At 47.5% G+C, this 13,830-nt stretch overlaps 1 protein-coding gene across 8 annotated transcripts in view; it reads right to left on the bottom strand.

The window, feature by feature from the left end:
* The window catches only part of PALM2AKAP2 (PALM2 and AKAP2 fusion), a 564,113-nt gene that overhangs the window by 198,180 nt on the left and 352,103 nt on the right, over positions 1-13,830 (bottom strand). For 5 of the 8 annotated variants that reach the window (XM_048223130.2, XM_057313652.1, XM_026506033.4 and 2 more), the window contains 3 exons: positions 8,396-8,510; positions 7,520-7,541; positions 1,922-2,023 (listed from right to left, as the gene is read on the bottom strand). In XM_048223130.2, the coding sequence (XP_048079087.1) occupies positions 1,922-2,023; positions 7,520-7,541; positions 8,396-8,510 (239 nt within the window). The remainder of the gene's footprint in view (positions 1-1,921; positions 2,024-7,519; positions 7,542-8,395; positions 8,511-13,830) is intronic. The other 3 variants (XM_048223131.2, XM_057313653.1, XM_048223132.2) reach the window with 1 other exon arrangement.

Raw genomic sequence — 13,830 nt, 5'->3', positions numbered from 1 at the left:
AATTTCCAAAAGGATGTTTGTAAAGCAAGACGGATTATGTCTTGGAGAAAGGATTCTAGTGGTGAGTGCCATTATTTGGTATGCTACCCATACTCTGTGTAGTCACTGTTGGCGTAACTGATAATGAATCTGGACACCCCATTCCAAAAACAGTCTAGACAAAGGAGTTAACCACATCAAATGTGATTCCTTCCACAACTCTGCATGTATGTATCTCCACAGTTAGATACATCTATCCAAATTAGTTCTTCAGTAATAAACAAAAGTACACATAAACTTATTTTTGAAGATTCTGATCACATAATACTTTCTAGAAAATGCGTTTGCCATTGGATCATTACGTTTCTGCAGCACCTTCAACGATGAAGGGTGCTAGGTTGCAATAGTGCCTGTGTTCCTGCCCACCCAGCGCTACGATCACATTAACACTTTATTTGCTCTTGCACGTTACACTCATTGACTATCAGTGCTGCTCAAACCCTTTTTATACCCCTTAAAAATGAGTTGTCACACTGTCCCTATCCTCTCCTGGAGCTGATCCATTAGTTGGATCATATCACATGTCCTGTAAGGTCCAGGAACATGTCCTGGAGAGGGGCTGGGAAGCTGTTTACCCACACTTATTGGGAACTACCAGCACCCAAGTCGCTAATGACAAGCAGAAGGTGTGTGACTCTCGGAGCACATGACAGCTTGCGGCTTAAGCCACTGCCGGTGATTCCTCGGCGACACAGCCACAGGCTCCAAGAACTGCTCTCTCGGTCCAGGGACACACGAACCTGGCCAGCGTTTGACCAGACACCACTTAAGGTCCCACCCCACTCTAGAACTTCGTGAGTCAGTAAGTAAAAGGAACACGCTGAGATGTTTACAGAGACACCCGGTAGATATTCAGTCAGTGCACGGGCCGACCACGTCCACACTTACTTGCCATTTTACGGCACGTACAAGGTAATAGAAGGAGGAACTATTTGCTTCACAAAATATTCAGTTTGGCCTATATACATGATTTCTTCTGGCTTAAAATCCCATGATTATTTTGTTTTATGAGAAGTATCATTATGTGATTTATTTTAGACATAAACTTACCTAAACTATGTAAAACATAACCGGATATGCTTATTTGAATTCACCTACATTGTCACTAACGGTGCAACCTCGGCAATTCATTTTTTTATTTGACCCCCTGGCCCTCAGTGCATTTCTGTGTCGAGTAAAAAGATTGGCTTAGAGATTGATTTTTCGCGTCCATCCAGTTCTGATTTCTGAGGCACATTCATATTGAACAGAGCAAAGCACAGCTCTCTATAGACTTTTTATTCATAAATGTATTGTTTTATAAAACCCACCATCGTGAAAAACATTAGCAAGAAACATATGTTCTTTAAATTGCTAGTTACCCCTCCTCAAATATACCACAGTAGCTCAGAAATAATTCCAGAAATGGGAAGACCTGGAAATATATATATTTATAACATACACACAGCTCGATTCCCAAAGGATTTGTCAACATACTCATACACTTTGAAAATAATTTCCCCCCCAGTTTCCATCATAGCTCATTTGATCTTGTATATTTCCAATGTAGAAAATAAAAACCCCTGGAGGCAGAGTACAGATTAACTTTGAGAATAAGGACAGATATAAAGACTATGCATAAACACGAGAGACAGACCCCACTAAAGTTAGGGGGGGAACGTTCTGTGATTTTCTCAATATTCCCTCCTATTTAGTCCTTAATTACTCATCAGGCCCTAGTGCCTGCACTCAGTGGCCACCGCAAATTCTGTGTCTGAGGCTGGGCTGAGGACAGGGTCCCCTGTGGAAGGCTCTCCGGGCATCCCTTATTATTAAAGCTCAGAGAAATGCAGGCCCCATGGCCAGTCCTGGCATCAAAACCAAACTGCTCCCCAGGACTTACCAGCTTCTCTGCTAGTCCCGTCCTGCCCAGGTGATGGTTCTGCTGTTCGTGAACAGAGGATTGGCAGGTCGGGGAGCTGGGAGGAAATGTAATTTACTGCATCTGGTAGCAGAGAACAGGGAATACAATTAGGCACAGTATCGGGAGGCCCAATGGGTTCACTGCCGAAACAGCAGCTTGTCTGCCCTACATAATGGACCGCGGAGGCGGCCACTGAACGAGAGGATCGAGGTAAACAAAGACAAGCATTTGCCCAGTGACTGGTATTCAGCAGAGTAGCTGAGGTCGGAGGGATCCTGGCCAGAGAGCTCATGCCCCAGGACTGCTCTATGTATGAAAAGATTCATCAGAAAGCTCTAGATTCTAAGAGTACAATGAGTTCAGGAGGGAAAGGGGGATGGGCTAATGAGAGCCATTATCAACTTGGTGGTATTGACCAAACATGGGACATCAAATATGCCTTCAACAGTACTGAAAAATAGACTTGGGGCTCATTCCAACTGGAAATGTAGCTTCGGGTGCCTGATTCATTCAGAAGAGCTATTTTATAGGCATAAAAAAAAAAAAGCTCCCAAAACTCCAGAATTTATTCCATAATTTTAAGACTTCAGGTTGGTGGTTTAGCCAGAGAATCCTGAGATTCCAAATAACAACAGCCAGTGAATTCACCATTAGCCCAGTTGCAGGAAATGTGGCCAAGCAAAGCTGGGAGACCAGCCCCACATGGAGAAATAGCCTGACAAGCCCATTCAGGGAGGTGAGACCCTCCCGGCATGAACCTCAGCAGGCATGTCAAAGTGTCAGAAGACAGGAGGAAACCACTGGGGTGAGACAAGGAGAAGAATCTGTGTATCCTCCCAGAAAGAAGTGGGAAGGCGAAGGCAAGAACATTCTAGAAAGCTATGTGATGTGATTCCTTCCTCATGTCAGAACCATGTCTCAGAATCCTGGAATGCCAATCACTCCTCGATGATACATCATCGAGCTGCTTCCTGCACATCTCCACGGAATCTCTCCCAATCACCTCAGACTCAACATGTCCCAGGGGGAACTCTCATCTGTGCTCATCCCCTGCCTCTCCTGTACTCCCTATCTCAGCTCATTGGCGTCACAATTCACCCAGGATCCCAGGCGGCACCCCGAACGCCCCCTCTTGATGCCGGGTCAGCCCCTAGCCTCCACCTCCTTCACAACTCTTACACCTGTCCCATCCTCTGTGTCCCCATTGAAAGCGCCTTAGTTCTGTCAGGTTCTTTTTTCTTTTTAAAATTTCATGCTGGAGAGGACCCAAACACTAGATTAGAATGAGGACGAGGATTAGCTCAGTTCTGCACTGACTAGACCATTTGCTGACTCGCGTGTGAATGTCAACAATCCAGAATGTGCTGATATTGGACCGTTATGTTTTTAGGAACACACTCTGTGGGGCGGGGAGAGAGGGGTGGAGTTTCACTAAGGGAATGGATTTTTCCATATCAACCACTGGGGGAGAAGGAACAGGAAATGAGGAGTAGGCAGGCAGGCCTTTGGCCATGGTGAGGTTCAAAAGTGACCATCTCTCTCTGGGGCCCTATGTGTGTTAGAGGGTGGGCCCTGCATTGGGCAGACATGGCTGAGGGTCCTCTGCTGCAAGGAAGGAAACTGGGCCTTTGAGATGATGGTGGGTGAATTGGGAGACAGCCATGAGGCAGCCTGTGGGACCCCCTGAAGATGGGCTTGGTTTGGGTCAAGGGTTCCGTGTGCGGCCTCAGGTCTAACGTTGCACATTATTCTCTCTTATTCCTGAACTTAGGTTACTCTCATTGTGGGGAGCTGTGAGCAGAGTCTGGGCCCCAAAGCCATACAACGCAGAAGCAGAGGACAGCAGAGGCTTGAGATGAGCTGCTCCTGAGGGTGTAGGGGCAGCCTGCTGACAGCGGCCCAGGGGAAGATTTGAGCAGCAGTATGGCATTAGAGAGACCGTACAGGGGCAAGAGATGACCAGAGCAGATTTGCAGAGCTTCTGAGTTTTCCCTGAGGATTTCTAGACATCTGTTGAATGAGATCTCAGTAAATCTGACTTTCTGCATTCAAATGAGATGAAGGTTCAAGCCAGGAAGACCGGGTGAGGACTCAAGACTGGTCCCACGTGTGTCTCTACATTCTATGCTAAATACAGTTTCTGGGGCATCTCTGCTACTGAAACTTTTATCGCCTGAAACAAAAGCACTTGCCGGCCCGGGCATCTGCATCAGAAAGAGCACAGGATTCCAGTGCTTCTGCCTCAGCCTCCCCCAGAAGGCAGCTCCCTGCCCAGTGTGGGTGAGGGTGACGTCCCCTCTCCCCTGTGTTCCCTGGCTACAAGCTTGAGGACTACAGCTCTTAGAAGGCTGGGGCCACATACTCGGGCTAAGATGAGGGAGTGTGGAGGAGTGGGGCTCCAGAAGGAGAACCGGGCAGCCAGCCCTCTCAATATAGCATGAAGTAGTCAACGCAAAGCTATGCAGCTGGGAGGGGGCCGACAGACCAACGCCAGCAATAATCAACAGGGCCTCCAAAGCTTCCATGGAAAGAATTTCTTCACATGGCCTCAGTCAGTGAACTGCCCTCTTCCTGCCAAAGTCAGGGTGGTCTATGGCCAGAGAAGGTAGAGAAGGTCATTGCCAGGGTAGACATGTAAGATGCATGCTCCTTGTTAGCCTAGCACTGCTGAAATATTTACTGTGGCTATGACAGACATGCATAGCCAGAGCTAGAGAAACAAAGTGGATGAACTCTCTCGGGAACACAGGACTTCGGGGCACCTGAAAACACACTGAGATTTCCCAGCAAGGGCTATGAAGGGGCTGATATGGGGACAGCTTCCGGCCACTGCAGGCTGTGACAGGATGGAAACCAAGATCGGTATACGATGACAGCAAGGGCGAGACAGGCCCAGGACAACAGTTTCCTTTGCCAGTTCTGACCAACGGTTTCACCCCAGCTCCTCGGTGCATAAAGAGTAGTTAGCACAAGATCCATACTACATGGAAATTATAGTTACACAAGACATTCTGCCAGTTTAAGGCAGTGAAAACAACCCACCCAACGGATGAAGACACTGCCATAGAACAAGTGTGTATATGGGGTGGGAGGAAGTGAGGGGGGTCGGAATGTGCACTGCCAGGGAATTCTACTCAAGATTGGAATACGGGGTTCTTGATGGCCAGGACTACCATGCAATCCGAAGCCACTGGTGCCCTAGCAGTGCTGTACCTTTATGGCCTCTGACATGCATAGGGTGACGTGCACAGGGACCTGAAGTGGGGTCATCAGCAGCCATCTCCTTGGCACCTCATTAAACTAGGGATGTTTTTGCTGACTATAGCATCTTGTACAGTTATATAGTCCTAGTTGCCTTGGATTCTGTAATCAGCATTCCAGAAGTGGGGTATTCTTCTCAAGGCATGATTATTCTGTAATACTTTGGGATTAGTTCTTAGTAACAACAGGTGGTTGATTCTGAGAGGGTCTTGGCAACTTTGATATTGAGGGGCCTTTGAAACCAAAGAATGAGAAACTAATCAGACATTGCAGAGTCCCTAACCAGATGGCGTACTCTCAGACCACAGTGTGAGCTAAACATCGACAGCATTCTTGGAAGGATGTGTTCCCTCCTTCAAATTTCTTTCTTTGCCAGTAGATGTGGTGCCACGGAAAGGTCCGCCCAGACTTAGGTATAACCAGAGATGGCAGGAATCATAATCCAGGGTGACAGGTAAGACCACAGAAACCCTCCCGTGGCCATTTCTTGGGATCCCTAAGATGTTTGCCTCCTTGAGCCCGAGGTCACCTCTGTCAAAAAGTGACTGAGGACAGAGTCATCAGGGCAATTTTCTCTGTAGGCTCTTTTTAGTCACAGTCAGATTTCTTCCCCCTTCCATGAACTGCCGGGTGAAGGAATGCCAATCATGGGAAGTGATGCAGGAGGAAATGAAAGAAGTTCAGGTTGAAAATGAAAGACAGAGTGGCAAGGGTTTATAATGTGGCTTCTATGTCGCTTGTTAACAAGTCATAGGTTATGTGAGTCCCCATGCCCCACAGAGACGTGACATTCAGGCTCCTTCCCTTCCCCAATTATAGAGAAAAGTCTAGGAAAGATTCTGGTTTGAGAAAGAAGAGGAAAAAAAAAAAGAAGAAAAAGCACAAAAGGTCGATGTGTACCCTTCCAGGATGTAGGTGTCTATGGGTCAATGTCCCACAGCCCCATTCCAGCCTGACGCTTACTGCATGATTGCTGATGGCGACCATTGCCTCAGGTCTTTCCTAGCTCTAGGGAGGCCAATATGCTTCCCATGCTGCCACGCATGATTCCCCCAAAGATGCAAGGCCACCTCCTGAGTCCATGCTCTAGCCCCAAAGCACAGAACAAGGGCCCTGATTTGGCCACACCCTAGAAAAGGCTCCAGAATGTCACAGGTCCTCCCCCTGGAGCCCCTGCTGGTTTGGCCCTGATTTGTCCCTGCCCACATGTGCTGGGAACATGAGGTTTACTTTACTACCTTCCCAAACATCACCCAGGGCCCCAAAATCCAGATCCCCTGCCTTTTATTTGCTGGAAACCATCTTTCCCCCACCAAATAAAATAACACAATACTTTTTTTGGCTAAAGTCAAAATTATCCTTAGTGCAAATATCTTTACTAATCCAGAAAAATACATTGCCTATCTCTGCATTGTTAAATCTTTGCCCTTATATTTGCAAATGACATTGGGAAAACACTCATGCCAACCTTCATTCTGGCTTGTGATCATCTTCATAGTTTGGAGGTTGACTTTTTAAGAACCGGGAGAGCAGATGGCATCCAATCCTTCTGACAAGTCCTAGCCTTTTAAAGCAGGTGTAGTTGAGGGCCGCAGTGAAAGTGGGAATGGAGTGGTTTTCATGAGTTTGTAGCTTAAGTGAGGGGAGCAAGGTGAAGGACCAGAAGCACACAACCGCAAGTTCATCCCCATGGCCACAGGGAAGGAGAGTGGAGGGCAGGGCCAAGGAAGGGAGGGGAGAAGAGAACAAGGCCGGCGCCTGCCAGGATGGGGTCAGGAAGCCAGGGCCCTGCTCCCACCCACTCTGCCACACAGGGAGGGGGGTTCTGCCCAGGCTTGTTACCCTGGAAGGCTGGAGAAATGGCAGTTTCCTGATTCCAAGTAAAAACACAGGCCTTAGAAAGGTTTCTGTAACACCAGACGATGGCCTTCTGATGTGTGTCATGACCTGGAGTCCTAGCCATAAATGGGCTCAATCTTACCAGGGACCTGGTCCCTATGTTAGCACTCTTTGTGGAGCACCTTTCAAGAAAGGTCCAAACAGGGAACCTTGAGGACCAAATGGGAAGGGAAGGAGCCAGGCCAACTGTATAAGGCTAAAAACGGTGAGTCGAGAAACCATCCTTGAAGAAGAGAGGCAGGCAAGCTTGGGGACGTATACTGCTTCAGTGCCCTGCACGGAGTGCCACTCCTTCTTTCTGATGACCTCACACACCAACACATTGCATCTCCCGGTGAGCCTGTAATCGTGAAACCCACTAAGCTGACGAGGATAAGATTCTTCTAGAGAATGGGGGCAGACAGCACGTCCACTTACCTCCATCCGCATTGGAGAAGCTCTGTGAAAACAAAACCAGGGCAAAGCGTCACTACACACGTGGGGAGACAAGCCCTCATCCACTTAACCCGTCTCTCTCCCCCAGGTCCAGAATTTGACTGTGATGGGTAAACCCCATGCTCTCGTTTCTTCTGGGAAATTTGTTTGGGATCCTGAAATTTAAGGGAAAGTGCTATCATTCCCACCTCTACTGAATTTCTCCCAGTAGGGATTTATGTCAATTATCCAGCAAATACCCTTGGCCATGTTGGAGAAGTGACATCAGAAAATCCCATCTTAAAATTAATTTGGTTGGATTGTTGCTTCGGTCTGGGTACCTGGGTGATAAAATGGAAGGAAGGTGCTGAGATGTGCAGAGCCTATGGGCTTTACGGGTTCTCTCTGTGCCACACGGCACCATCTGTTTCCATAATGTTTACACTCCGTGTATTTGAAATTCAGATCCATTTGATATGGTTTTGCCTCTGGCCTTTTTATAAAGGAAAGACTTAAATTAAAGCCACCAGGAGCAGGTCTAATCTGCTTCATAAGAATTGGCTTTAGAATTCTGAAGTCCAAGGGGAGATGACTTTTCAGGAACCAGGCATATAAAGGGCTTGGACAATACGTAGATGGGGTGGATTTACAGGCTCTCTCCTCTGTGCTTCCCCGCAGACAAGGTGGTCCCACACCTGACTACAGGCCACTCTCAGGGTCAGAGACAGCACGGGTCCTCGCACACCCGCACGGCATTTCACAAAGCGTGGGGCTCAACTTCTCATCGGTACTAACGGGCCTCGTCTCCACTGGTGCCAATTCGCGAGCGCTTACTTCCCCGTGGATATAATTTGGAGACATCACATTTGTTTTCTTTACCTTCTGAAAGTCCTTAAAGGATTTTTCTGTCTCCTTTAGTTTCTCTAGGATGATTTGCTCTTTGGCAGATATCTGGGACTCTTCACTTTCTAGCGCTTGTATTTCCTGCTCCAGCCTGAAAAACACACAAACAGAGAACAAGGTCCTTTATTGTCCTGCCATCCCTGGGCCGGAGAGCAGCTCCTTCCTATGGGGTGACTTCCTGGCAGTGTCCGTCTCACGTTCTAATGTGGAGGTGCCAGACGGTTTCAGCTCACAGAGCACCCTGCGCGTTCAGCTAGGCCACTCTGCAGACAGTGAGCAAAGGAAAACAACCCAGAGCGACCGCCACTAGTTCCTGCCACCGCTTTGCAATATGCTTTGGTGTCTCCCCCCGAACTCTGTTAATGTGCCCATTCTTAATCTGGGGGGTAGATATTTTTGCACAGCATAGGGCATAATGGCCAAAGCAAAATAGCTTCCTAGTCTCCCAGTTATCTCAGAATAACTGTTCTTCTATCAGTTCTTCTAAAGGATGAAGAGCTAATCTCACTCAAAGGAAATACGTTGCCATAGGCTGCTGGCCAATACCCTTGCAAGCCTGCTGTCATCGCCCTCAGTGGCTCATCCTCTTCCACCCACAAGAAGGGAAAAGTGGTGGTGGGGGGAACTGATACAACTTGAACTTTCTTCTGGAATTGTCTCAATTGTCATGGCCATCCTAGGTATTTTCTGAAAGGGAAATTTGGGCACTGCCAGGAGACTCTGGGAATATTCCAGAACAGTTACAATCTGGGAGAGCTCTCAGTAGCTTGTTCTCTCAATGAAATGATCGTATTAACTGTGAACTTTTATTGAGCACCAAATCTGTGCCAAGAACCGAGCTAAGAATTCACACGGTGGATTTTATCTAACTTTCCCAATGACCTTTTGAGTAGGGAATCCCCATTTTATGGATGAGACCAGTAAGGCTTGGCAAGGTTAAGGCGCTAGCTGATTGCTGCAGAGCCTTGAAGCAAGGACTCAAGCCAGAAGTCAAACTCTAGCTCCTGCTCCTGACCATGGTGCTGAACTCTTACCACATGGGTTCTATAGTACCTTGCGGAGTTGCTGCCTTGCTAACCACGAGTAAGTTGGCATACTAGGGTGGCACTGTCATGCAGCAATGTCCTTAGGGTTATGAAGGGATGGATGTTCTCCGCCCTAAGGAATTTTTTGGCCTGAATGTATTTGTTTGCTCATTCAATTTTGCTTTTGGTTTCTTTCCCCTCTGTCATGCTGGAAGCTTTGCTGCAGAGTCTGGGCCCATTTATATCTGTCCCACCACCCCCTTCCATCTTCTAATCTGCTGGTGGCAACTGGCTAACCAAGACTGTTCAACCAAGACCTAAGATAAAGAGTCCAGAATGAGATCATCAGACGGGTAAGGGACACCAAACTACAGGCATGGGTTTATTTAGGGATGCACTGTGCCCCTCAGAGGTTTCCTTCCTGCGCATCTGAAAAATGACCTCTGGATGGACGAGACTTTGCAGCAATTACTTTGGGTTATGAAGACAAACTCTATGTATAATCATATTCCCTCCAAATGAACATGAATATATTTATCATTTTACTTCCAGTAAAAGTGGAAATCCTTAGAATGACTTAGATGGCCCTACAGTAGTTAGCCTCCCAGTACCTACATGACCTCCGCTCTGGACAACAAGAGCTACTCCTTATTCACCCATTCGTGCCCCATGTATTCCCCTCCTCCAAGAAACCCACCTCAAAACCCTAACCATTCTTGAAGTCTCAGCCACCCCATGAGGCTTTCACAGACGCACCACCAGGAAATAACACTAGCCTCATTTATTAGCACATTACTTTGGTTTATCAGAGGTCTTATCAAGTCTACTCTATGTTAGAGCAGTGGTTCTCAGCCGAGGTGATCTGTCCCCCAGGGCATATTTGGCAGGTGATCTGTCCCCCAGAGGATATTCGGCAATGTCTGCAGACATTCTGGCTGTCCGTAACTCAAGGACAGCGGGGATGGTGCTTCCAGCATCCAGTGTGTAGGGGTCAGAGATGCCGTGGAACTTCCCACAATGCCCGGGACAGCCCCCACCACAAAGAATTGTCTGACTCCAAATATCAATAGTGCTGAGGTTTGGCAACCCTAAACCCCATATGATAGCACATAGAAGTCATTCATTTCCCCTACCAGATTATAAATTCATCATGGGGCTGGAGGGCACAAGGGCTCAACTTATGAATATTGAAAGAATCAAAGAAACTAAACCAAGTTGAGAAAAGACATGGCTCAGCCAAATGAGGCCTTTAGGATTTCTGAGGCCAGGGTGAATTGTTCAGCAAGCCTGGATGAGAAGCTGTGTGCGGGCTGAGATGCAAACAGAATCTACAGGAGAGGCGGCCGAGTGACACAGATATATAAACAAATAGATACAAAACTCCTTTGCTGTTTATGTGCAGCAAAATCTTCTACCGACCTCTGCACAAATTATTTTGGGAGGATCCAAGGAAAGGGAAATGAATGTGCAACAGAAACAACACATGGGGCAGACAAATGATCCAGAAACTGAATTGGTTCAACGGGGAGAGGAGCATTGGAGGAGGCTTCCTGGGAAGACTGGATGATAGGACTTGCCAGGCGGGCTCTGAGCAGACTGAATCTCAGAGGACAGAGTTCCTCAGCAGATATGCAGGACGTGGGTAGAGTCTATTAGTCTCACACATATTCCCTCCCTCCCCTCTTCACCTCCGTGGGAAGTGGATATGTCCCTGACCCACTGATATTGGTCTTGGTCACATGATTTGCTTTGGTCTCATGGAGGGTGGGTTGTCCTTCCCTGCCCCTGGACTATGGGCTCCGCCACGTCTCTCGCTCTACCCAATGGGATGTTAGCAGACACAGCACAGCAGAGACTTAGAAGGTGCTTGTGCACTGAGGTCTGTCCGTGCGTGCCTTGGCGGCACCAAGAGAAGAGCTTCTCTGTTCAACGGCTGTCCCTTCAGCCTTGGCCCCGGGAAAAACACATGGGGAGTAGACTGGAGCCCAACCCAGAGGCGGACGCCATGCTCAGTTGGTCCTATACCTGAAATTAGACTTGCTTAGCGGAGCCCAGCCTGGATCAGCAAATACCAGTGTAGTCGCTGAAGCGTGAGCAACAATAAGTGACATTCTAAGCCACCGAGTTTTTATACTACTATTGTGGCAACAGCTGCTACAGCTCAAATATTTATGTATTACATGGGTCTCTATTATATATGTATGTATTACATGATATATACATGTGACTATATATCCGAATAAAACATATGCCAATAATATATATAAATTTGTAATATGCGTGTGCATACCCCAGTAATGCCTGAAGCATTATTCAGGACCCTCCCCCATGACGACTAAGATTGAGAAAATAGGAAAACCTCAGTGGGAGCTGCCTTTGGGTAACGGGATATTGGGTCGTTTTAATTTTGTTCTTCATAATTTTCAATATTTTTCAATTTTTAAAAAAATCATATATTCCTTGGTCTAATCGGAATAGAACCCATAGATGGCTTTTTAAAGAACCCTCCTTTTTAAAAAGTTTTAAAAATTATTATTTATTTATTTATTTAATAATTTTTTATTTTGTTATGTTAGTCACCATACAGTACATCCCTAGTTTTTGATGTAAAGTTCCATGATTCATTACTTGCGTATAACACCCAGTGCTCCATGCAATACGTGCCCTCCTTACTACCCATCACCGGTCTATCCCATTCCCCCACCCCCCTCCCCTCTGAAGCCCTCAGTTTGTTTCCCAGAGTCCATAGTCTCTCATGGTTCATTCCCCCTTCTGTTTACCCCCCTTCCTTCTTTCCTTCCTTCTCCTACCGATCTTCCTGCTATTCCTTATGTTCCATAAATGAGGGACTGGAGGAGATTATGCTAAGTGAAATAAAGAACCCTCCTTTGACCTCGTGCTGAGAAGGCAGCATTTCACAGACCGGGGCACGGGAACGGAGCCAGCTTCTCCCATGTCCCCGAAGGGTTAAACGGCACACTCCAGCATGGATTGCCATTCAACTCAACCAACACCTACAGATGTTGTGTGGCCGGACTCAGAGCTAGGCACTACAGGGGATTCTAAAATAAACAAAATCGCGTTAAGAATGGCTGACTGAAAAAAAGCGGGGGGGGGGGGGGGAGGCTGACTCTGAGTAGCTCACGTCTCCCCGTGAAGCAGCCCCAAGTGGTTAAGAATTCTCTGTGGATGGATGCCCACTGGCTGGCCGACTGTCTCCACAGCCTGCCCCCGGCCCTATGGGTTTCAGGGCTCTCGGCTATATAGTTCAAGCACTAAAGATTTGGGTCATGATACTGCGTAACTGAGAAGGCGGAGAGAGAGAGGGAGGCAGAAAGAGAGAGAGAAAGCAACAAAACTAAACTTTTGCAGTAACTACAAATGAGTTTCCCTCCAAGGGGATGAATGTGGGAAATCGACAGTTTGTTTAAGTCTGGGCAGGTCAGATCCGAGTAGCAGATTTCTCTACAAATGCCCATGTGGGCTGGGGCCAGGTCCTGAGGGCACTGAACGGCCCAGGCCGCTATCGTTCTGTGGAAAACCTCAGTCTCGGAGCCGGGGAGCGTCCCCAGAAACGGAGTGTCATGGGTTAATAAGAGTCATCTCAGCCAGGCCATAGAGGCCACTGTTTTAGAGTTTCATGACTGAAATCTAACGCAGTCTTCCCTGGAGGAGCCAAGTAGATACAGCTGAGCTAAAAATAAAGAATGGGCAGGAAGTGTAATTTATACATGAGGTTAATCGAGGCGCTTTAGGCTGAGACAGGTGCACATGGCGGCCTCGGACCGGCTTGCTCAGTTTCTTCGGAGCACAAAGCAAACTGTAATGGGCGGTAAGCAGAGGGGACACACTGCAGCTGTGCAGGCTTAATTTACCGGAGATAAAGTTGCAATCATGGCCAGATGGTCTTATAAAATCTACCGAACCCCAACGGACCGTCCTCGCAGGAAAATAAGACCTATGGCTCTGTGAGGTGCATCCATCACTCTCATTTCAAAACCCATTTATGCATTCATCCATCCACCCTTCTGCAAGCACCTTCGTTCTATCAGGCACCGCACTGAGCACCAGGGACAGACAGCTAAGTCAGCCTCAGCGTCTGCTCCCGAGAGCTCTTGGTCAAGTGACCAAAACAGCCAGGTAAACACATAATTACAAGACAACTCAAAAAGCATCTGGACTGTCAGCTCCAGGTTTGTAGGAGTTTAAGCTCCCATTGAGGTCACAGCTGAAAGCAATTTCCAACTACTGTAAGGTGGTGAGAAAAACCTAACTGAGGAGGTGATATGTGAGCTGGGCCTTGAAAGATGCATTCAGCAGGTGGAAAAGAGAAGAAAACGTGCCAGGCCGAGGAGAGAGCACAGGCCATGGCCCAGAATATCATAT

The sequence above is a fragment of the Ursus arctos genome, unplaced genomic scaffold (genome assembly GCF_023065955.2).
Source record: "Ursus arctos isolate Adak ecotype North America unplaced genomic scaffold, UrsArc2.0 scaffold_18, whole genome shotgun sequence".
Lineage (NCBI taxonomy): Eukaryota > Metazoa > Chordata > Mammalia > Carnivora > Ursidae > Ursus > Ursus arctos.
This window is presented reverse-complemented; position numbering and strand designations above follow the sequence as displayed.